We start from the raw sequence: 24,161 nt of genomic DNA, 5'->3' as shown, positions 1-24,161 counted from the left end.
TCAAAGCACACACCAATTTATAATTCCTTAACTCTCAGATCTGAACTATCGAGTGTGAAATGTGAAGTCATCACTAGGCCAAATGCTAATGAGGCCATTGTGCGTGAGATTAACGCTCCCTCAAGGCCCCAACAGACCGGACCACGGATCTTTGAGAAGGAGCTCAGAATATGACAGTTCCGCCCCTGCGCTCAGGAGAATAATTTACCGGAGTGAACCGCATTAGCACTTGCAAAAAGGTCTCTCCGCTGATGAAATAGTATGGATGCTGGCATTGGTTCAGCATTACCATGACATTGTGTATGTGTACACTTTAATCACCATCACCATGACAAACAGTGCAGCTCCAAGCAAAAGAAAGGGTGCCATCAGTACTTTGGTAGGGTGATGCAACCATTTAATCAAATTCAAATTTTCCAAGTTAAAAGAAACAGGCAAACACTGAGAGTGCCGAAGCTATTCAAGCACGTCTGAATGAGTTGCTGAGGTTTGTCTTTGGAGTCAAACGGAACGCTTTTTGCCTTTTATACTCGCTGACAACTAAATTTATAACCCACAGTGTGTTACTTCATTTTCTTCTTCCAGGGATCAAAGAATAGAGAGCGGCATTTATTTTTTTATTCAACTTCAGTATATTTGAAGTGCACATCACCAAGAGAATCTTTGTACACTTCACAAGTAAATGAAAAAAACTACAGAAAAAAAAGAAACACACAATATTACATGTTAAAGTACACAAACATACACTCGCACTCACACACACATACACTGGTAATAATGGTAATATTACAACAAGATTGAGGTTATTTATTTAAATTCATGTAACCATAACAGGGTTGGGGTAGCTTCATATCAAGGAGAAAAACAGTTAGTGATTCGGATACCAAGGAGTTGAAATCAGGAAAAGTCATGTAAACAGAAAAAAAGATGTGTTTTTAGCCTGAATTTGAAAGTGCCAACAAGGCTTAACTCCTGAATGTGCAGTGGTAGATTACACTAGAGAACTGGAGTAGAGTGGGCAAATGCTCGACCACCAAACGTGTTCTTATTGAATTGAGAAACAATTAAGCAACCAGCGCCACGGAACATAAAGGACATGACGGAGAATATGGAGCAATAAGGCTGGAGATGTATGAAGGAGCCAATTCATTTAAAGCCTTGTTTTTTTTAAAGATTTTCAACAGTAGATACAAATATTTTCTATTCAATTTTATGATACCAGTTTGTTTCAAGGCTTTGGTTTGGTTTTAGAAGTGCATGAGATGATAAAGTCATAGAGTAAACAACGCAATATTACAGAATTTATTATTGTGCTTTACATCATACTGATAGTCTAACAAAATAATTAGATATAAATGTAAAATCATCATAATGGAGGATAAAATGATTGCCACCATGACAATTTCCAGAGTGGCCAGTAAGGGGACACGGATCTCCATCCCCTGTTGAAATAACCCTAATGCTCACCCTTAAAAGGAATCCCACTATTAAGACTTGTATGCTTTGCCACTCTATAATTGCCCTCTCCTACCAAAATACATTGTTAGAAACACATGAAATATTCGCATTAGTTTGAAATCCTCAAAGTTGAATCCATATATTGACATACCGAGACCACCTTTACTCTACGTACGCAATGAACACTGCATTGATGATGTAAAACAGTTGCAGTTCAAGAGGCAACTGTACTGCTTCTGGTTGTAATTTCCAGTCGAAATGAAACAAGCCAAGTGATGTAAGTCGTACAGCTTTCCTAGCGATAAGAGGAGAATGAAGTGGTAGAATAAAACTTTTTTAAGACCCAAGGCTGTGTTTTCGCCACTTTATTCCTGATGCGTTTGCATTTAGTCGGAGTTAAAAGAGCTAACGGCTGCTGCTGGTTACAAGCGAAGATTAAAACCAAATGCCATGCCTACAATTTTCTCCCACAAGGAGTCTAACGTTAAGCCTCAGATAGTGAGTGAAATCCATTCTAAGAACTGTCAAACAGAGGATACGCTGGCTGCTCTCCTGTTAGGATGTAACGTTAAGCAACCCGCTCCTGCAGTCACAGCCTCTGAAGGTGAACCATCTGACATGACCCTGATTAAATGGAGGAACTTGGCAGTCCACCAGTTTTACCTTTGACTCGATAATCTACAGTATTCACCAAGTAAGACCGATGCACTTTTATCATACAACGATAGCTTGTTCACCTTGGACAGCTGCTGACAGAAAGCGGAGATCTTTACAACAGACACTCTCCCTCTCAGTTAGCATAGATGAGCAGCTGCTACACAGACACTCTCTCCTCCTCTCCTCTCCGATTGTCTTCATCAATTTAAAATTGCAGCAATGTCTTTGTGTTGATCTCCATGCTAATATTGCGCACTTGTTAAAATTGGACAGGCTGAACAGAAGACATTTTATCTCGCTGTAGGGGTAAACAGACTGGGACCAAAGACCGCTGCAACCATTTGATGTCACTACCCAGAATGCATTGTGACGTAAACAATAATGGTAACCTACGAGTGATAGGATTTTTCCAATTTTATGAAAAATTAAGACACCAAGACTTTTTTTTAAATATCACAATTATATAGTTGATGACGTTAATCTAATGAGGCCTCCAAGTCATAATAGTCGGGAATCCTTTTAACTAAACTTAACATGTAAGCAGTCAATAAAACTAATTTGAATTTTTTTTAAATACACCAGTCACCCCAAGAAAGATTCAAAACTTGCATCTGTTATGTTCCCACATCATCTATTAAGTTTTTACATTACATACCAAAGGCGATGCCAGTCAGATTGATGTTGATTTATACAAAATGTCCTCCCAAACTTTTCACATGTAAAACATAAGCCAAAATCCCTTTCAAGGCCCGCTGCCTCAAGGCCTTTCACAATTGACATGACCCACTCTGTGCTTGACTGTCACCAACAAAATGGTTTTTGCATTTTACCAAACTGGGGGGCGCATTGGATATGTGTGGGCCTGTACAGCTTCGGACCCCGAGGGTTAGCAAATGATTTTATTGTTACTGCCTTGAAAACTAGGTTTGTTTTCTCAATAAGTTTACATTCCAGTACAAATTTAGATCTGAGATTACAGCACTCAGTTAACACCTCATAAATATAAACAGCTTGTAATCTTTTTTCTTCTTTTTTTTTGTTCAAGTAAGAAATATGAGAATGTCGATTTTGTTGTTGCAAAATGAGTGTCTGAATATAGCTTGATGAAAAGTATGTGTACACAATCTGGTATCAAATACTAGCTGTTTATACAATGCTCTCATAAAATTTATATTGCATAGAGGGATAGATGTCACACCTGCCCTCTTTATTTTTAGCCATGAGTGTTGCAGCTCTATGAATGGCAACGTCAGTCTGTTAGTGGATCTACTTTGTTCCAAACTAAAATATCTCAACAACTATTGGATGGATTCCCATGACATTTTATACAGACATTCATGGTTCCCAGAGGATGAATCCTTTTGTGCTCTTTTGACTTTTACTTCTAATGCCACCATGACATTTTGGGTGAAATGTCTCCACAACTATTTGGTGGATTGCCATAAAAATTGGTACAGACATTCATGGTTCCCAGAGGATGCATTGTGATAACTTTGGTAATCTTCAAACCTTTCCTGTTATGCCACCAGCATGTCAAAGCTGTCAGTGAAATTTCAGTGAAATGTCTGGACATCTATATTCTACAAATTGCCATGAAGTTTGGTGCAGTCATTTTTTTGCTCTTGGGACATTAGCATTTAGCATAAAGCAACCAAGCTAGTAGTGTGGCTGTAAAGTGTGTAATCTTTTTTTTTATATATCTTTGGTCGTTTTGTTTAGCTGTTCATAGTGGCGATGTGTACTTTCAATTTTGCACACTCAAGGTTTCCCTGTGGTGGCGATTATCCACCACTTAGTTTCCCTTGGACACAGTAACTGGCGTCCCGATTTTAGGACACCAGCAAAGTACGTCAACCAAAGACAAGCACTCCAAGAGATATTTCCACATGCTTTGTGTCTTAGCCAGTCTGGGTTATTCAAGGGGTTTGTTATCTTGGGTCTCCTTCATGCATTCGTTCACACCACCCCTCTGCTCCCACACAGAGGACCCAACTTTTTGTAGCCCCCTGCTATCACTGAATACACATGCTCTATCAAACACACACACACATACAGTATTACATGTAAGCACGTGGACGCAGATGGAGGCATTACACACATGTGCACAGCGACGCTCATGCACATACTGTACATTTCACACAAATATAAGCATGGATACACACAGATACACACAAACACACACTGTCACGCAGTTTTGGATGTTTTGGACTAAAGAGGAATGTTGAAGTCCTGCCAGAATTCAGGCAGCTGTGTCTCCCCAAATCAGAGATTTTAATGGACTGTCCATAACAAGGACTCAACCTTTGACCCAGGAACTTTCAGCACTGTATCTCCTCACTCTGCTTCTTTTTGGCCTAATAATGAAGAGACATTCCTTTGTCCCCTGCTCATTCTTGGATTACACTTTTGTTTTCTTGAAAACATAACAACAGAGGGTGTTTGTGATAGAGCCATACTGTATATACAATGAAGATAAAGACAGTGTGTGTAATAGAGATATACCGAGGAGGATAAAATACAGAAGATAAATCTTTCAGGCAAAGCTTTTTGCAGTCTTTGCAGAATTTCACAAAAAATGTTCCTGCTATTTCTGGGCTGGAGTGAGGGAAAATTACTATTGATTTCATTCAGTGCCAGGATGAGAAATACTTAATCATTCAGCATAAATCATTATATTAAGGTGCTTTGAAGTCATAAGAGGAGGAGGAGGAGAAAAAATATTACTTAGATAAAGACATCAATTGCCTTGATGATGGTTTTCTATTGTCGGGGGAGAAACAAAAGTTGAGAATTAGACTGTATAAATACCTAGAAACAGATCTCCCTTGAAACTATTTATAATACAGCACCTGTCATACACTGTATATAGTAGGGAATGGAGTAGTATCTCAGGAGCAGATAAATCAAACCCACACATTTAGACAAGTTTTTTGTGTCAACACAGAGGCAAAAAGGCAGGTCAGCCGCATGAGCCTGTAGTCAGAGAGGCTGTAAACCGATCCTCGTAGTCTAAGCACATCCTCTGTGCTGGGGTCCCTTTCTGCCAGGCTCACACACACACACAGACACGCACTCGTCCATGCGCACACTCACATTCCTCTGCAAGCTCTACGAGGGGCAGGCGCAGAGTGTGCTGGAAGCTTGGAACTGCTCTTCAGAGTGAGCGTCTCTCTCACTCTCCCCAGTCGTTAAGTCAGAGAGCAGAGGAGGACGGGAAGTCGGAGAGACCAGGGGAGGTCTGAGCGACACCATCCCAGCTTACCCGGCACCTATTTTAAATGCACAGACTGATAAATGCAAGCACGCAGTTTAGATTTGATTTACTGGAGGAACATCGAGATAACCAAGCTGTCACACTGCAAGACATGTGTTCAACTTTTCCTGCCAGGACACAAAACTTAAAGGAGCCCTTCTAGGAACCATAGCATGTGTAAGTGTACATTAAAATAGCTTTCAATGCTGGAGGTCCAGTGTAAAGATGGATGACACATGTTCCAGGCCAACGGTGTTCTTCACCGTTTTCTGATTTCAACTCCAAAGGAAGCTTCCAGTCAAAACTCCAACTAAGAAGGAGTAGATAAAGATACAAGGACTTAAATCAGCTGCAACCTTTTCCCCACAGGCTGATATGATGCTGTGGTTCACATTTGGGCACCACTTGCTCTCTCTGGCAGCACTTCTGGTGATTGTGAGCTGCGGAGGAGGGGAGCAGAGGAGAGGGACGGATAGCAGTACCAGCAGCACAGGTGGCAGCAGCAGTGGTAGCAGTAGTGGAGGAAGCAGTAGTAATTACAGCAGCAGACGTTTTCATAAGATCCAGCATGGACAGTGCACCTACACATTCATCCTACCTGAAGGAGATGGAGCCGGAGGAAGCTCCTGCAAGGAGACGAAAGCCGGTAGCCCGCAGTACAACGCCAACTCTCTCCAGAGAGATGCTCCGCCACCTGAGCCAGAGTTCCCAAGCCAGAAGATCCAGCAGCTCGAACACATTATGGAGAATTATACCCAGTGGCTGCAGAAGGTAAGTAAGGGCTAAGGTGGTATGCAGTTTCAAAGTAGCACTAACAAAGTTGACCATAAGAGCCTTTTATAAATAAAAAAATCCAAATCCAATAGAAAAAAAGAAAGAGAGAAAAAGAGTTTTGAAAGGAATCCCGTGTGTTGATTCATTGTTCAATATCATCATCTGAAATAGAAATGTAGTTAAAGTTTCTGTAACATTACCCAGTTTTAATTTGACTGCCAATGAAAAAGTCGGACTTTAAATCGCATCTGTAGCAACCCTGCTTAAGACTGGATCCGGTTTTCTTTTGAAGTGGTCAAGCTGTTGTCTATTTGTTGAGATATTTGTGTTCCCGTGGGTGTGTGGTCTCCGCAGAGCGTCTGTTTGTGGCTTTACTAGATAACTTGTTTTTCTTTCTGAATGAGGCTCTCAGACTAAAAAAGTTTGAGAGTCTCTTCCAAAAGTCAGTGTTTGCTGTTTCCTTTACTGCCAACACATTATCAGCCACAGTGCTATTCAGTAGGAGAGTTTATGTGCTTTATGAGTTGAGATTTTTATTTTTTCCGTGAGATGCTTTGTGGCCAGTTTAAAACTGAGATGTCATGGGGAAGACAGTACAAATGACACCAGAAAAGGGATTAGAGGAACAGCAGTAGTTCATTTAACTGGAATGTTACAGTCTATGCTCTTTTATTAACTGAGAAAAGTTCAGCACCCTTGGTCTCATGAAACCACTAGAATATTTGGATATATTCAAACATAAATGGTGTTCAGCTGTATAGGACAGCTGTTCTTTGGCTCTGATAAGTTGACAATTTGGAGAAACAATGCTTCTGTCATGGAGCGACGAAATATGCATTTAATCAGTTTAGAAGCCAAAACACAATTTATATGAGCTCTGCTGCGTTGTTATGTAACTGTGTATATTAACCACATTGAACTTCTTGTCCTGGATGTTCCTCAGCTGTCTAGCCTCCACAGGCATCTCATACTCCGTGTCTACCTTTTCGCTTCTCTGTACCCGTCCAGCAAACACATCTATGTCTTGCTTTAATACTTTCCCTGAGTAAACTACCCTTTGAGTAAATTCCACAGATGTCCAGTTGAGTTCCACAGAGCGTCGGTCATAGAGCAGAGGTAGTTACATGTCAGTCACCCCCTGTTCTCCAGTGGGCTGTCTCTTTAATGGCAGGAAGTCAGAGAGAGCCCCCAGAGACACACAGAGGAGGAAAAGACAGGGAAAGAGAATGCTCCCTTTATTTATTCAACTCAAGGACGTGTGAGTATAACTTGAAAATCCAGATTCACATTGAAGACAAAAAGCTGCCAAATATCCTTCTTTTTTTTGAGCAGACATGATATTGTGCAAGAATCAAATTCCATCCTATTAAATTACTGTTAAACAACATGATTTTGATATGTTTATAGAGCCACTGAGGTGTTTACTATGTTCATATGTTTCTACTGTAATGTTAATGAGTTGCGAATTGTGAGGCCACCACTGATAATGGTTTGGCAGCCACTGTGCTTTTCTAAGCTTTGAGACTTTGTGTCTCCAAAGAGAGCGAGACTATCTCTCTGAAATGAACACATGAATCAAATAAACAAACTTCAATGTTCTGCGTAACCTCTATAAGCTCTCCTGCTCCTCTGCTTTCCACAATATTGTGGTTCTCAAATGAGATTAGCAGGTCCAGTCTGTGATTAATTGCTTAAAGCTAATAGTTTATTTTTGTCTACAAAACAAGAGGGGAAAAAAACCTTAGTGTTAACTTGAAGAAAATTCATGCCCAGATAATACCTGATGGATTTGATGGATTATAGTGGAACCAGGATATTAATTAACCTGAACTTAATCAATACACTGAGTCTTTTCATTAGCAATAAGCATGTCCTCTAGAGACTGGGTTATTCGCTGCTGTGTGCCTGCTTTTAATTTGCCCTCAGAAAGTAAACTTTTCAATCCTCAGGTCAGAGGAAATAGTCATTCCTCATCAATTAAGCAGGCGTTGGTTATAGTATGGTACAGCGAGATGTTGATTGAGTTTGTAATTAGGGAGGGTAAAGTTGGAGGCAACTTCACCCTCCTGCAAAGTCTCTAACATAAGCCCAGAACAGATCCAAATATGTCCAAATACAACAGAAATATTATATGAGAGGGATTTTGAGCTTATAGCACACACTATCTGTGTAATATCAGTGTATAATTGCAGTGTATATCACTGACTTTATCTCAGTTTAGCAAAGGAATTTACTCCACTGTATATGGTCCATGTCAAGGTTGAAAACGTGTGATGCAGCAAATATTTCAAAACTGTGAGGATTCCCCTTTATACAGCAGAGATAAGAGAAATAAACATGCAAAATGCAAAAAATGGATACACTTTTTGACTCTTCTATGCGATCACCTAATTAAAGAAATATAACCGTTGAGCCTTTTATTGATGAGTTTCTTCACCAGTTCACTGTCGGGCTGACTGGTCTCAAAACCTGTGTGTTTTCTGTATGGCTCCCAAAAGCGATCCATGTGTCAGGAAAGGCCAGGGGTGAAATAACACCGGCTTTATCTTTGCTCAGTGGACCTCATCCGTCTCTGATAGTATAAGTGATACTATGAAAACAGAACGGCAGCGTTGGTAGACTGACGGTTTGACTAATGAGACCTCTAGAATAACTTCTTCTCAGATGTAAAAATGGAAGCAAGTGAAAACGTCTGCCATCGCTATCACGCTCTTTCCTGGAGCAGTTTTCCGCAGTGTCAGACATTTTTCATTCCAAAAAGCTTTTTTTAAAATATGATATCAACATAATTAGATGATGTAAAGTGTTTTTGGATTCTATTTTTAGGTATTAGATGAACATAACTCTCTTTATGTATGCCACTGAAAAATATTAGAATATGGAAAAACACAAAGCACAGAAACAAGTAGACAGATCAGCATTAGAAAGGAATTGGTATAGGCATTTCATAGGGGACGCTTAAACACACAGTGGTAATGCAGCCTAATTGCACTGCATGGGGGGGAACATAAGGATGCAGTTAACATTTTTCATTGGACAGAAGATTAAGTGTCCTGGCCAGTCTATCTATCTTAATCACGCCAGCATTTTACTGCTTGTCTTAGAGAAAGCTCGCCCTGATGTTGCTCCAACAAGCCCTGATGAAAGGGACGGACAAAGGAGACCGTTCCAGATAGCTACCCCATGCCTGGGTGATCAGTCCAGTGTGGGGGGTAGACAGAGAGAGTGATGCAGCAAACAGCTGTTGGGGAAGCACTTTAAGTCTGAGATCTTTCCTTCCTCAACCCAGGGTATATGGACCCTGATAACATTCCTGACCAGTCAAAGGTGGTGTGTGTTTGTCCAAGGATTACTTCCCTGACCTGCCTGCAAGGCAAGAAACCTCACACACGCTTGGCTGTGAGAAACAAGCAACTTCACACATGAAAATTAAAATGATAAACAAATAAGCACCTTCATGAAACAAGACTTGTGTGATGTTTTGATATAAAAGCAATATGTAAGACAAGCAAAGCAATAAAAAACAAATAGGGCAATATAAGAAAACAAGAAAAACAATTAAGGCAGTAAAACCATATTAAAGAGCACTTTAACACTCCCTGAAAATCTGTTTTTTGCTGACCTCTAGTGGTTTACCTTCTCATCTTGCGGCAGTGATGTATAGGTGTTCTCCTGGGTGTGTCAGTACATCATGACTTCACTGCTGGGTGTGGTCACAGGCGCTACAGAGCTCACTTCTGTGGTCACAGGTGAAACAGACTCAAAATGTTCAATTGAAAACACAGCTTTTCAGCCTCATGGTTGGTTATTATTCTAGAAAATGTCATTTATGAAAAAATAAAATACTGACTCAGTGAGGCTATTGAAAAACCTAAGAGCCATAATGGCAAATGATCACTCACCTTAGACCAGAGAAATGGCATATCAAGGATCGAACTCTAACTGCTGTGCTTTGAATGGCAGTTAGTTATACTGAGGGCAATGAGGAGTCTTGTCAGAAATAAACAAGCATGGATGGTTTTACTGGCACCAACTAATTTTCTGGCCACCTATAGCTAATGCAACACTACATTAACATATAATCACATTATAAAGTTGACACGGTGCAATCTCATATTTCTGGCCATGTTATGAATGTAAGTCCAATAATTGCCTTTTTAATCTTTTTTTTAGCTCTCTTTAACCCCCCTCCAACTCTTGTTGAAAATATCTGGTTCTTTATCTGATAAATGCTCCACTATATTCACCAGCTAGTTGCTAACTTTGTCTATCCTATGTTTGGTGCGGGCCAAGTTGTGTTCAAAGCTTTTGTGCTGAAAACAGCTGCTTGCTGTGCCTGAAAACGATGCTGATGAGAGCTATGAATCAAAACAGTAAACATTGTAGATCATAAAACCAAAAGAAAGAGTAAAGACACTAAAAGGCTCCCCAGAGCCAAGGTGAACTGTAGGAGTTAATCAAGTGTTATTTCTTTGCAGAACTATCACTAGTGACCCCTTTCATACTACATGTAGTCATTAGATTGATTGTTGTAAAATGTAAAAATATTCATTATAGCAGCTAAAAGATTAAGAAAAAGTTCCATTTAATAAATAGTCAATGGGAAACTGTTTGGCTTGCTCAATGCATCTCAAAGCACATTACGAGAATATCCTTGCACTTTTCTAATATTTTAAGGACAATGAAAATTTGGCAAAGGCAGACGGTTAGCAAGCCAAATTTTGTTTCTGCTCTTGGGAGTGAAAGTAATAGATCTTCCCATTTCCCTCCTGGTGGAGACAGTAGAAAGTGGCTGAGAGCAGTGTTCCTTGAGAAGGACAGTCTGTGCCAAACTAAGCTGTTGAACAAAGGGAGGGGGAAAAACTATCAGCGGTGTCTTATCCCTGTGAAATTCCCATCATTCTGCCTCTCGACGAACATGACTGCGCTGCATAAACAGTGGTTTAAAAGGATCTACCGACATGTGGGCAGCAGCTTGTTTCCCTTCCATACTGAGAGTTCATATATAAAAGGGGTGAATATGTTTCTCTACTTAATGCTATCAGAGGGCCACACAGCATGCTTCGGGATCCAAGGAGAAACCCATCTATTTTAGGGGTGACTTCCTCTATGAGAGTTTATTTTCACTGATAATGCGGGCCAAAACTAACAATCGGATGATGCAGAAAGACTAGGAAATGCCCGGAGGAATAAAAAGCTCTTCCCTCCCGACCCCAAGACTGGTAAAAAGGAAACCATGGAAATTGCTGAAGGACACCACAGTAACAGCTTCCAGAAAAAGTTTTCTTGGTTGCACTTGTGCTACAGTATGACTAAAAGTGAAAAGGAAACAGGACATTCTATTTAGCATGTCCTGGGAATGGGGAAAAACATTACGGCCACGCCACAGTATTTCCACCTGGACATGAAAATGGAGCCCAACATTGTAAATGTTCTTGATTTTCAGGAAAAGGGGGCATTTAGTAGTTTTGTCACGCTCAATATGGCGAGCCACTTTGTTTTCCAGAAATCATGTTTCAGTGCAGTCGGTGGCCCCATATGAGCTGGAAGTTTTGATATTGGGCAGAAAGATATTGTACACCTACATATGTCACCATAAAACCCAATGAATGAAGATGTCTGTGAATTTTTTGGTAATTGTGTAGGTCATCTTGAGTCTGTCTAGTTTACCTCATTGCAGCTATAAAGCAAGCATGTGGTTCCATTTCCATCAGTCATTCTATGAATCACTCTCTGGTGGGTGCTTTATATGGGATTTATTTTGTTTTAATTATAAGGTTATACATTTGGCTATATGCAAGCAGGATTTATGACGTCCCTTCAGAAAACATTGTTGCTAGCTTGTAGCTTGGCACCCACTGATGCATCTGTGGAATGAATTTTGTATTTCCATACGCCCTCGAGTATACTCACTCTCCTGTAATGGCGCTAATTTTTCTTCATTTGGTTGCCAGAGGTATTATGAATGTGAGTGTTCTGCAGCATTACTCTACCGCACAGTGGAAGGGATATTTAGATATTTTATCCTACTGTGGCATTTAAATATTTTCTTGTAAAACATCTGATACAAGAGCAAAAGCTTTTTTTTTTATAAAAAAAAGAAAAGAAGAATGAACATAATATTATTTTGGGCAAGCAAGTGGAAGCCATTAGTTCTGATTATGTAAGGTATGGTCAGTAGAGTTGCCAAAAGCACAAGGTTCATGGCTGTATCTCTACCATTGCTACGGCTGAGTGAATATGAGCCAAATATAAGATAGTAATAGCTCAGATAGAGCGAAACATTAGACATTACAGTCAATCTGAGTGCACAGTTAGTGGGCAACTAATGTGGTGTTATCACAGCCTGCAGCAAATCACAACTGTGTTCGAACTTATTTCAGTCACCAGACTAGCTGTTATCTTTGTTGTATTTTTGTTTTATAATGATTCTTGATAAAAAGAGCAGATGATAGTATTACTCACCCGTATCTACTGCCATTTATTTTCCTCCAGACGTGAGGGTCGCTCAAGTTGTGCGCTGTAAATCAAAGTTTTAATGAAGGTTAAGGGAAGCGAAAGGGCATTAACAACACATAACAGCTTTTTGAGAATATGAGCTGCTCGAAATGTATTCCTACACAGTGTGAATTTACAATAATGTGTCAGTCACTCTTTTTTAAGGCAGCTTTACTTCCAGGAAAAGATAACATTGAGGAAAACATGCATGTCTTGTATTGCTGATTCTGGCAAGCAATAGTAGAATGAAAAATCAGAATCCACTGTGAATTTTTATCCTCTTTCTACATGGTTGACTGTACGTTCATCCAATACTGAAGTGTACAGTAAGTTGCGTTGATTGAGCCCCTTGTATCTGACAATTATTAATCCCAAAGTTAATTCTGTAAAATCCGTAAGGTATAGGAAGAAAATTCCTGAAGCCTCACCACATGCTGCCTCTGAGGCCTACTTTCCCCACAGCATCGCATTGACTCTCCCTGACAGATGTTGCACTCTGAGTGGATGTCTTTGTCTGTCAGCGCTTGGGGAGCTTTCCAGAGGTTCCAGAAGACAGAGCCGTTTAACCTTTTTTTTATTTTCGTAGTTCAGCCTTGCGGAATGAGGGTTGCTATGATTTAAAATCGAAGAAACAAAAGAATCACAATCAGATGGTTAAAAGAGATGTTTAAATTTAAAAAAGAAAGCGCTGCCAGTTGGAGCTGGGGAAAACTGATGACAAGAAGCAAGTGAAGGTGAAAAGAGAGAAAGGAGGAGGACAGTGCGAGATACTGGGCGAAAAATAAACAGTTTTACTCCCTCGCAGTGTGGTCTAGATACATCTTAAAATGACTAATGGTTGGCTCTGATGTTTTTGTTTTGTTCTTCTGGCAATGGGATATGAGCCACTTGTTCTTAAATCCTTCGTGTCACAGGCCAGGAATTACCTCACTTATTTATTTAATCTCTTCTTTTCACCCTTTAGTGTGGGTAAGAGTGGAGAGTTGGTGGTTGAATATCGGGTGATGTATTAACTTGCAATTTTAGACACACACATCTTAATGGTAGACAGTCTGGAGCTACGCAGAATGGCATGCTGATTATAGCCCTGCTCTGTTTTCTGTGGGTGGTTTGGACACTTGAGTGTGTTAGGTTTCGATTTATTGGTTAAGTGCAGTGATTGGTCTGACACCTCCTTCACCCTGCTCGTGGACACACATGCAGATACACATATACACACTAATGCACACATAGAAAAATATAGGTATAGAGGCAGATTTATGCACACATATTCGCTTAAAAATGTGCATTTTGAAAACAGAAACACACTCTTAACCTTGTCCAGAGATGTGTTTTCCTTGTCTGCGACCCAAGCCAAACTTCTCACATTCAACACAATACCAGAGCTGAAGTTGGCAGAGTGACTACAGACATGAGGGGGAGGCAAAGATAGACCTTATAGTAAAGTGGGCTACCTCATGATATTTCTTATCCCTGCTGTTCAAAATGATCACACCTGAGACATACAGCTAAAAGTCAAAAGTCCTCATAAAACAATTCACATTCCTCATTTTTCACTTCATCTCTTTGCTGTTGTATTTTGCACTTTTGATGACAACCTAGACAGTGATGTCAGTGCATGTGATTAGCTGATGGAAAACACCTGCTGCACATCATCTGTGTAGGACTAGAGGTGCACCCATTCCGCCTTTTCTCTCTGGATACTGGACTTCAATACCTAACCTCACTAGCTAATGCGAATTCTGGTTCCTTTACCAGCAACCTGTTTTTATTTTCTATTTAAAATTCACTACTGACTGTGGGAAATGAATTAGTGAAGTGCTATCAAATAACTGTACAGGTCCAACAGACAGGAAGCAACATTAACATTCAATCAGAGTCTTGTCTCTGGCCACCTTACAAAAGTCAGTCCAATTTTCACTCTCCTTTTGGTCCTTGATTGTTTTCCAAAAAGTCTTGAAGGAAAATTCTGTTTTGTGGTGTCTGGTTATAGCCCTTAAATGTTCCATTATATTCACTTGGTAGTTGTCACTGCCAGTGGGTGCTGGAGAGGAAGCATTCAGTGGGTTTATCAGAGCTTTTTCTGCAGAAAACAGCTGTGTGTTGCTACTGAAAACAGGGATGATGAGAGTGGTGAGTGTGAATCAAAAGTTGTGGACCGTAAAATCTAAATATTGAACTGAAAGATGCTAAAACACTTTATAGAGCAAGGACATCTGTGGTATTTAGTAATCATTTTCTGTGGGTTTCGACTGCGTTCACACACACACACACACACACACACACACACACAGACACACACACACAGTCGCTTTGAATGTGATCCATAGTGAATATAAAATGTCGATACATTACAAGACCTTGACTGTCACTTATGTCGCAATAACAAAAAAGTCATTAAGTGATACTCTACCAGTATGTTAAGAATAGCACTCTTGCAGAGTAAGAGTAAAAAGTAAGAGTGTATGACAGTAAACGGCACATTAACCCTAAAATGTGCTGCTGTATCACCGCTTCCTACATTAACAGGAACTAGCTCATAAATCTGTCATGGACTGAACAGATGAATGTGCTTCTGGTCTGAGTTTACAACTAATATACAAATGGTTACAAATGGTTCTTGATGTTTATTTAAATTGACGTGTTTGCAGTGGTCCTGAGATGGAGAGAGAGGGTAATCCTCTGGGACTTGTGTGTGTAAGTGCGTACGTGTATGCGTGCAAATGTGTGCGTGCAGACGAGTCTGTGTCATACTCATGTCTGTCCCTGCATGTGTGTTAGTGCATGACAGCGTTTGACACACACAAGCTTGTGTTTGGATGAAATAACCTTCAGCTTAACTGATGGCCTGTTAAGGATCTACAGTAATGGGATGTTAGATGGTGGAGCTCGTTCATACAAGAGGCTGTCACATCTTCTCAGCGTGTGTCAAACAGCAGTCCCTTTATGAACATAGATGTATACATTTTAGTGAAGCGTGATGTCTATGATGTCTGAAAGAAGGATGGGAACAGAATAAGACATGTCATTAATAGTTATATGAAAACAGATAAACTCTTCCTGAAAAAATTGAGTCAGTATGAGACATCATTTGTCTGCTATTCACAATGATGCATCAGTCTACTGGCATTTCCCCAAAACCACAACCACAATGTTCAGAGAAAATAGTGACTTCCTGTTTCAGTTATGTTCTTATTCAGTGAGTGTATTGACCAATCGTTGCTGGAATAAAGTCAGAATAAAGTAATTTTCCTCGTGTCAAGCTCTAGTTAGAAGCTGTTCTGGCACTTTTGATCAAAAGATGGTCTTTGCTGATGTGTCATTGAATTGTGAGGTGTCATTGAATGGAGCATCTGGGCTATGAAGACTTCTCGTTCATGTTGGCATAAAAGGTGAGTCATAGAGTTCATTCTCGACATGGGAAACATCAGTGGACAAATAGAAAACTCATCTTAAGGTCCATTTATTAGCGTTTTTGAACTTTTAAGCTAATATAGCCAAGACAATCTAAAAGTGTGACGAGAAAATGGAAATTTGAACATCTATAGTTGACAACCATGACAGATGACTGATAAAGACAATTGGATATAACCCAAAGCACCAGAACAGCCAATAAATAGACAATAACAAAAGGAACAAAAGAAGTATCAAAATAGCATTTATTTTGCCAAAATTGGTGTGTACCAAAGCACACAGTACGATCAGCACAAAAGCTCATACATAATGACATATAATAGCAAAATGATATGTATTTTCTTCTTATTCTGCCTCCCTAGCTGCATGGAAGAGCTGAATCAGAATCAGGTTTATTTGTCACTTCAATAATACACACTCAGCATGCATGGGAGTGAAATGCTGTTCTCCACAGATCAGGGTGTTTGAAAACAGACACATATTTAATAACAAAAGACACATGATGAGATTTAAATGCTGCTCATGTTTGGTTCCAGTATGGCAAGGCTTCAGAAGAATAGATGATATTGGATAATTGCAGGTTTGTGGACATTTTGTGATGCTTAAGGATGTTTTGTTTTGTTGTCTGAACATAATGATCCTATGCTTAGCTGCTCTGGTTTTGATCCTTTGATCCCTTCTCTGCTTGTCACTGACTTTAAACAAACTTCATGCGCACTTCAGTCTAGGAAATGCAAAAATAAACAGAAACCTGGGCACATGGAAGGCCAGAGATTATACGAATGATGCACTGTATGCTTCTTCCAGACCGCTACATCTTTCTTTCTGTCCAATAACGAGTCTTGTCCCAGTAGAGATATTTATTTTGTTCAGTTGTGTCACATTATCCCTAATGTTTCCAACAATTAACAAACCTACAGAAATCTGCAACATTAATCAGGTAATGGTCCGTTCCATTTGGTTGCCTGTCAATGACATCATACCCTCTCTACCGAAGAGTACTGTATACATGGACGAGATGGTGATCATCTTTGCCACAATAGCGTCTACCAAAGAGTATACGTGTACATATAATACATTGGCAGAAACTGTCATATAATTAACTTTTTAGATCTTAGTCGTTAAGTATGTACTTTAACCAGTTGAAGGATTTTAATCATCGGACGTCAGGATCTTAAGTTATCAGACAAAGCTGAGCAAACACGGCTCACACGCAGTTCCACCTGGAAGTCATCTGTCCGCGAACAGCCACCGAGAAACATTGATTTCTAAAGCGAACCTGCTTTATTCCGTGTTTTTATAATCCTTTTGGTCATTTGTTTTGGAAAGGAGGAAAAATCTGAAGATAAATCGGCTTCTGGTGAAAACCTCCTGAACATCTGGATCTTAACTTGTCAGAGAAACAAGCTAAGCAAACGTTAGTAGCAGCTCGGCACGCAGTCCCTCCTCACGTCGTCTGTCCGCTGAACAGCATCAGAGAAACACTGATTTGTAATGTGAAACTGCTTTATTCACTGTTTTTACTGGTTTTCATCACCGGGTCTGTTTGCTTTGGAGAAGAAGAGATCTCTGCGGATATTTCGGCTCCTGGTAAAACCCTCATGAACGATGAACACTGAAGTAATCCTAACCCGGAGAAGCTTACTGTAGTGATGGCAATGGTGGTTGTTTAACACTGAATACTACTTACTTCATACTATCATAAAAGTCCATATTTTGTTATTGTTTTGATTGAGAGACCCCTATTGGCAGAAATGATATACAATTAACTGCCAAGTTTGCTTCATATAATTTTAGATCCATAACTCACAAATATATTTGTGTTGCGGCTTTTCCAGAAACAGCTGTAACACTGCGAGCAACTGACTATAAATGCACCTTATCGGAATTTTCATCCATCATCAGCTGAAGGTCAGATAGCAGCAAATGTTTCTAATGTTGAAGCATGGCAGTGACACAATAGTGGCTATACATGAGCTGCACATTATCATTAACAGCAGCAACTATTTTCCTCCTCTCCAACAGCCGTGGCGAACCGCAGGTCAGACTCAAGCAGTTCCATGTGGAGATGTTAGGCTGCTGCACCTTGTCTTCCTGCTCATCTCTTTTGTTTAGATTGAGTGTTGGTTTAGCATCAATTACGGGAAATTCGGGCCCATATGCGCTCCGTACGGCCTTAAAGTGCCACCATGAGTACTTAAAGGTGCCTCATGCAGCCACAGATATGATATATAGTCCAGTGTGTGCTCACCACTAGCAAAAGCAACAGCGGGAGAATTGAAAATGACTCACGAGTAACATAATCTGGACCTGAAGCGATAACGTCACTACGTCTTTGGTGATAGAAGCAAAGCAAAGCAGAGATTGTAAGAAAGAGGAGAAGGGGAGCAATATGCAGGAAGATAAAGGGATACTGAGAGAAAGACAGAAAGAAAGTGAGAAAAACTTTAAGATGTTTACTGTGGAGATTTCTCTGTGGTGATTTTAACCCCGAATGACTGCAGGGATGTTTTATAACAGTGGAGTCCTTGCTTAATGGGATGTTAGGATGAAAAATAAACAGCGAACATGACGTTGAAGGAAACAGCCCCTGTCATTAAATGCCCATTCATTTTGATTCAAAGAGACACCCAGCTTGATAGGTAGCACTGCTGGCGCACATACTGGAACACTAGAAGCATTATTTTCCCTGAAATGTTGCCTGGCTAAGAGGTTTAACATACAACAACATGTGTAGCAATATTTCTGCCATGGCTGATCTTAAAACAAAACATGTCCTTTTGCATCTATTTCTACAAACTTTTGGCAGAGGAATCCTTTGCTCCATAGTTTAGAGGGTACACTGGAATGCTATCTCAAATATTTGGATGTAAATGCCTCCTCCGTGGGATGGTGGGTTTGTGGTATCCCTGTGTGCTGCTGGATTAGGGCAGACTGACATGCTCTCCACCAAGTGACATACAGTAAGAGCATACACAAAAGCGATCATCAGGCACATTCCTGCCCAGATGTGCCAAGGAAAGATTCCCACAACTGCGTCACACATTGAAATCCTAATTAAGCTGCCCCATGACTGGTACTCACAGTTAAGACTTCTGGATGAATAAGTAGGTCCAAGTTTGTTTGGTTGTTTGGTTTTCGTTACGCATTCCCATGTCTTGGGTGAATGCAAGTACTTCCTCTCCCATACGGCCAGATACGCATAATTAATTGGAGTAATTTTTGGGTCCATTTTGACATTAGAGAGCAGGATTGTAACTGGAGGATTTGTGAAAATATACATTCATGTGTAATCTCTACTTCACTGTGTTTATTTTCATTTAACATGCAAATAAATCACGTGACGTCTCTGATAGCCATCGTTGTAGCTGCTTGAGGTTTTAGTCAAACATGAAAGGAATATATATTATATACTGTCATTCTTTTGTGCGTGCTTTATTCAAACCTTTTCTTACAGAGCAGCAGAAAGATCTTCTTTAAATAACACCATACTCATGCTATCAGTGACTTGACCTGTGTGTGCTGCTACTGGAATCTGGTCGTAGAGGATTGCCAAATTATCCCCGTCTAGACCAACTCTGAAATTCATTTCCGGAATGAATTTTGATCGTAAAAACAAGCAAGTGTCCACACCGCCTTACCAATATCAATAAAAGAAAAGCAAACATTTCTGTTGGATGTGCTCACACCCGCTCTAAAGTGTGAAAGAACTCAAGTTCAAGGCAAAACATTTTGTCCATCTCTGCCTCTCTCTCTCTCTCTCTCCTTTTTTTGATTTTAAGTGAAAGTTCATTCTTTTCATAGCACACTGTCAAAATCTAATTTGCTGTGTCTTTTGTATAACACATTTGACTTTTGAGATGAACTGGCTTTTATCTTATATTTTTGCAGACATGTAGAAGACTGTCTGATTCATCTTGCTGTATGGCTTGTAGTTAATCATGGAGGGTATGTCTTGTAGACATAACACTGTCAAAATTCTTGATTTAAAAATTTCTCTCAAGTTACATTCATGTGGTGTGATATTTTGGTTCGTGACATGTAAGAGAACGATAAATCTAGATCACAAATGATAACTTTCATGCTAATAATAGCAGTAAACAGTATTCAGATCCTTTACTTAAGTAGAAGTACTGTACCAGTACAGCAATGTAAAAATTCTCCATTACAAGTAAAAGACCTGCATGAAAATTCCCACTAAAGCAAAAGTAAAGTTAGTGGCAAAATGTCCTTCTGACTGATATATTATCATATATGACATCATAGATTATTAAAACTGAAGCATCAGTGTGTAAGCAGCACGCTACTTTTGTAGTTGCTAAAGGTGGAGCTAATTTAAAAACGTTATATACAGTTAGATTGTTTAGTCCAGTGGTTCCCAACCTAAGGGAGCTCCTCCAAACAGTCACCAAATAAATCTGAGGGGCCATGAAATGATTAATGGGAGAGGAAAGAAGAAAAAACAAAGTTCTGATAGACAAATCTGTTTTCAGTTTGTGGACTTTTTTTTCTACTATCTCTCATTTTTGGTGAAATTGATCATTTGAACATTTATTGAAATGAAACCATGGGAGAAGTTCAGAAGGAAAATTTACTATTTATTGGAGCTGTTAACAACTCATAGATATCTGAAATGTGAGCCCACTGCTTTTCATAAGATGCCAAAAAGGTTGGAAACCACTGGTTTCATCTTTAACAGTGTGTTGTATTTTAAAAGCTTGTTATATTATATTATGTCAAATCTTCATCTGAAAAGCAAATATAGCTGCCAAATACATGTGGAGTGTCGAGTGGAGTACTAATAGCAGGACTGGAAGTATAAAGTACCATAAAATGAAAATAATAAAGTACAAGTGCCTCAAAATTGTACCTAAGTATGGTACTTGAATAAATGTACTCAGTTACTTTTCACAGCTTGAAGTAAATGTAGCCATATGATATAAATTAAAAAGAACAACAGAACATCCAGTCTCTAAATATTTTGGCACTTACATTTTTGGATATTCAACTTCATGCTAATAATCTTTCAAATCTCAAATCTGACGCAACTAGAGCCACATTTCTGCCAAATTGTATTTCAAAAACATGATTTAGCACCACATTTTTGACATTTTACTCATACTTTGTTGAAATAAAAAGCATTGTGGTTTTCCATTGTTATAACTTGAAGTAAATTAGCCATAACCAGAGTTCGTAAGTCATTAAAAAACAATTCTAACTGTGATTTTAACATCACATGTTCCTCTCTGGTTTCAAAATGTGCGGTTTATTCAAATTTTTGAATAATGATTAACAAGGCTATGTCATTGAAGCGTATTTGGCAAAATGTAAATGGAAAATCAATTTGGCCTGAAACATTTGCCCTCGCTTTAGAAGTTCTGATTTGTTTTTCCATGGAAAACAATCAACCAGCTTTGAAAGCTCGACTGTTGGCTAAATATTCTCACTTTCTTTTATTGTCTGCCCTGTTGACAAACCACTTTGACAGAAAAAGCTTTGACAGGTGAAAAATGGTGTGTCTCTGGATCTGCCAAACAATTTTGGGCACCACTTACTAAGCACCAAGATTTATCCAGGATAACGGCCGGTTTGGTTTCAGGTTGTGTACACAAAGCTCATTATGTCTTTGGAAATGCATGACCAAAACCTAATTGACATCAGCACAATAGCATCTTGACAGAAAGACAAAGGGGGAAAAGAAGAAGAAAGACGCAGATGGAGAGGAAAAAAAAGAGCCTTAGAGCAACGGGTGCTGGCAGTTGCTGGGTTGTTTTTCGGATGGCAGTCGGTCTTTCTGGCTGAGGAGAGATGATGAGGAAGAGTCTGGACCACCCACCTCTCTGCAGATGCTTGTTTCTGCCATCTATAATGCAAATTGATCAAACTCACATTTCAGAGTCAAGTCTAAGCTGATATTTTCACTAAAACATGTCTGTTGTTTCTTATTTTTCTATTTTTGCTGTTCCGGTTGAAAAAACGTGGCAGCAGTTGAGTAAATGCCTGGATGCTGACCGAAGGGGCAAAGGTCACAAAGGCCAACTGCGAGTTAAGACTGAGTTGTTATTCACCTAATCTTGACAGAGTTTAAGACAGAGAGCCTTAAAACTGTTTCAAGGTGGCTTTTAAAACAAACAAGCTGGTGACTGAGTAAGACAGCTTTCTAAGATATGTGCAGAGGTTGCCCATATCTATATAATACAACACTGGGGAGTGACAGCGCAGTGAGTCAGGGTAACACCTCCTAAAGCCCTACTAGAGTGACTTATAGGCCCAGTTTTCACTAAGGGGTGTCAAATTCACCCTTCACTGTCAGTGGGTGATAAGCGGGAAGAAGTGTATTTGCTGGTGTTGGTCCCAAGGTGGCTTGTGATACACCAGAAGTGGATGATTTGGGGGGGATGGGTATTCGCCTTCATACTCCTGTCCATTAAAGGGGTCTGAAATGGATCCAGGGCTGAGCGTACGGGATGCATCCCAGAAGCCAGACTGCTCCAGTAACACCATCACCTTCCCACACACACATACACACAGAGCCAGAGATAAGCTGGAGATGTGACAGAGCTCAAGTTGTAAGTGTTTTATACAGTCCAGGCCCACCGTTTTCTAACTCTCACAGTGTCTCTCAGCACCACTACTGCTGCTGTTTAGAAAAGGATCAAGACCCCCCTACTGGAATGGAAGTTACACAAAATGGGAAATGTCAAGAAACGTGGTAAAAATTTACAGTAATCTGTAACAATGATAGCAGGGAGTATCATCTTGAGAGATTATCTTGTTCTTGGCTCTCAAGCGATGGCAATTTAGCAGCTGCGCTATGATAAAGTACAGAATATGCATGTTGGGGATCTCAGCTGATGAATTTCATGCCTTTTTGTCTGTGATGCTGTCCATGAAAATCTGCACACAGTTTGGTTCATTCAGTAACCTAAACACTTGTCCTATCGTATGATGAACAGTCCCTTTGCTCTTAAAATCTGCATGTCTTCTTGTAATTTATATTGCAGACGGTTTAAAGCAGTTTTCTTAGTGATTAACAACCAATTGTACCCCATAAACTGTCTAAACGGACACGTCTGTACATGTAGTAAGTTGCGCTGAGAGGCAGCAGTTAAACCACTTATGGATCTGCACACTCCAGAGTTGGTACGTCAGGCGGCATCATTAGTAAAGTGCATATGAAGTTTGTCTGTGCCAAGCACATCACCTTAAAACCTTTATGCCTTGGTGTAAAGTAGCACTTAGGGAAACATAAACTTGTGTTTATGTGACTTTCACTTAGCAAACAGTGATTTTGTAAAACCAGAGGCAAGATTTAGTTGTTTCTAAAAGCAGAGCCTACAGTTATCCTACCTTCTGGAATGTCTTTTATAAATCTACTGTGTCATCAAAACACCAGATTTATCTTTATTTTCATGACCGTGGTGTTTAATTTGAATTCCTCTCCACTTTCAAAGTGTAAAAATGTTCACACAAACAGGAATACACAAAAGTTACAAGTTCTCAGCTTGAAACTTTAAAGTGAGTCTCTAACTTTTCAAAGAATAAAAAACACATTCTTTCTTATAAATGAAAAGTTGAATTCAGACATGCTTGTCACTTCAATACACCCAGGGGTTGAGCAGTATTACTTGAATCAGTAGCTTATGGTTGCTAATGCCAGCAAATTTTAAAAGACTTTAGGTAAATATTGCTGTGTAGTGGACATTACTGTATCTGAGTTTACTAATAGTTTATCTCTTCTTCATTTGTGCTACTGTTAAAATAGGTTTTAGTATTTAGGATCACACTCACTCACTCACTCACTCACTCAGTTTTCACTTGTGCCCTCTGTTCAGCAAAGCTCACATAGTCTCCCTTTAAAGATGCAGCTAACGTGAGTCCTGTTTAGAGTCTCTGAAACATTGTTTGAATTTTACTTCTGATATTTAGACGGTCACACCTGACTCCAGGGTTATGGGTGACCTTGATTTTTTTTGTTTGACCCTGAGTCGGTGGGCTCCACACAGAAGCTTACCAAACCGTAAAGCTTTTAAGCCCAACGTTCTGGTCTGAAACCTGTTTCTCTTCAAATCCTTGTCCGTGAGAGGAATTTGAAGACAATTAGTTA

At 39.7% G+C, this 24,161-nt stretch overlaps 2 protein-coding genes across 2 annotated transcripts in view; both read left to right on the top strand.

Moving 5' to 3' along the window:
- sdc2 (syndecan 2) overlaps positions 1 to 24,161 on the top strand; it is a 401,227-nt gene that overhangs the window by 190,723 nt on the left and 186,343 nt on the right. The gene's annotated exons all lie outside the window — the stretch shown is intronic.
- Positions 5,744 to 24,161, top strand: part of angpt1 (angiopoietin 1) — a 52,540-nt gene continuing 34,122 nt past the window's right edge. Inside the window, exon 1 of the mRNA XM_062435857.1 lies at positions 5,744 to 6,139. Coding sequence (XP_062291841.1) covers positions 5,744 to 6,139 — 396 coding nt within the window. The remainder of the gene's footprint in view (positions 6,140 to 24,161) is intronic.

Source organism: Scomber scombrus, chromosome 16 (assembly GCF_963691925.1).
Source record: "Scomber scombrus chromosome 16, fScoSco1.1, whole genome shotgun sequence".
In the NCBI taxonomy this organism is placed as follows: Eukaryota; Metazoa; Chordata; class Actinopteri; order Scombriformes; family Scombridae; genus Scomber; species Scomber scombrus.
The sequence above is the reverse complement of the archived record's forward strand: the minus strand, read 5'-3'. Positions and strand labels throughout refer to the sequence as shown.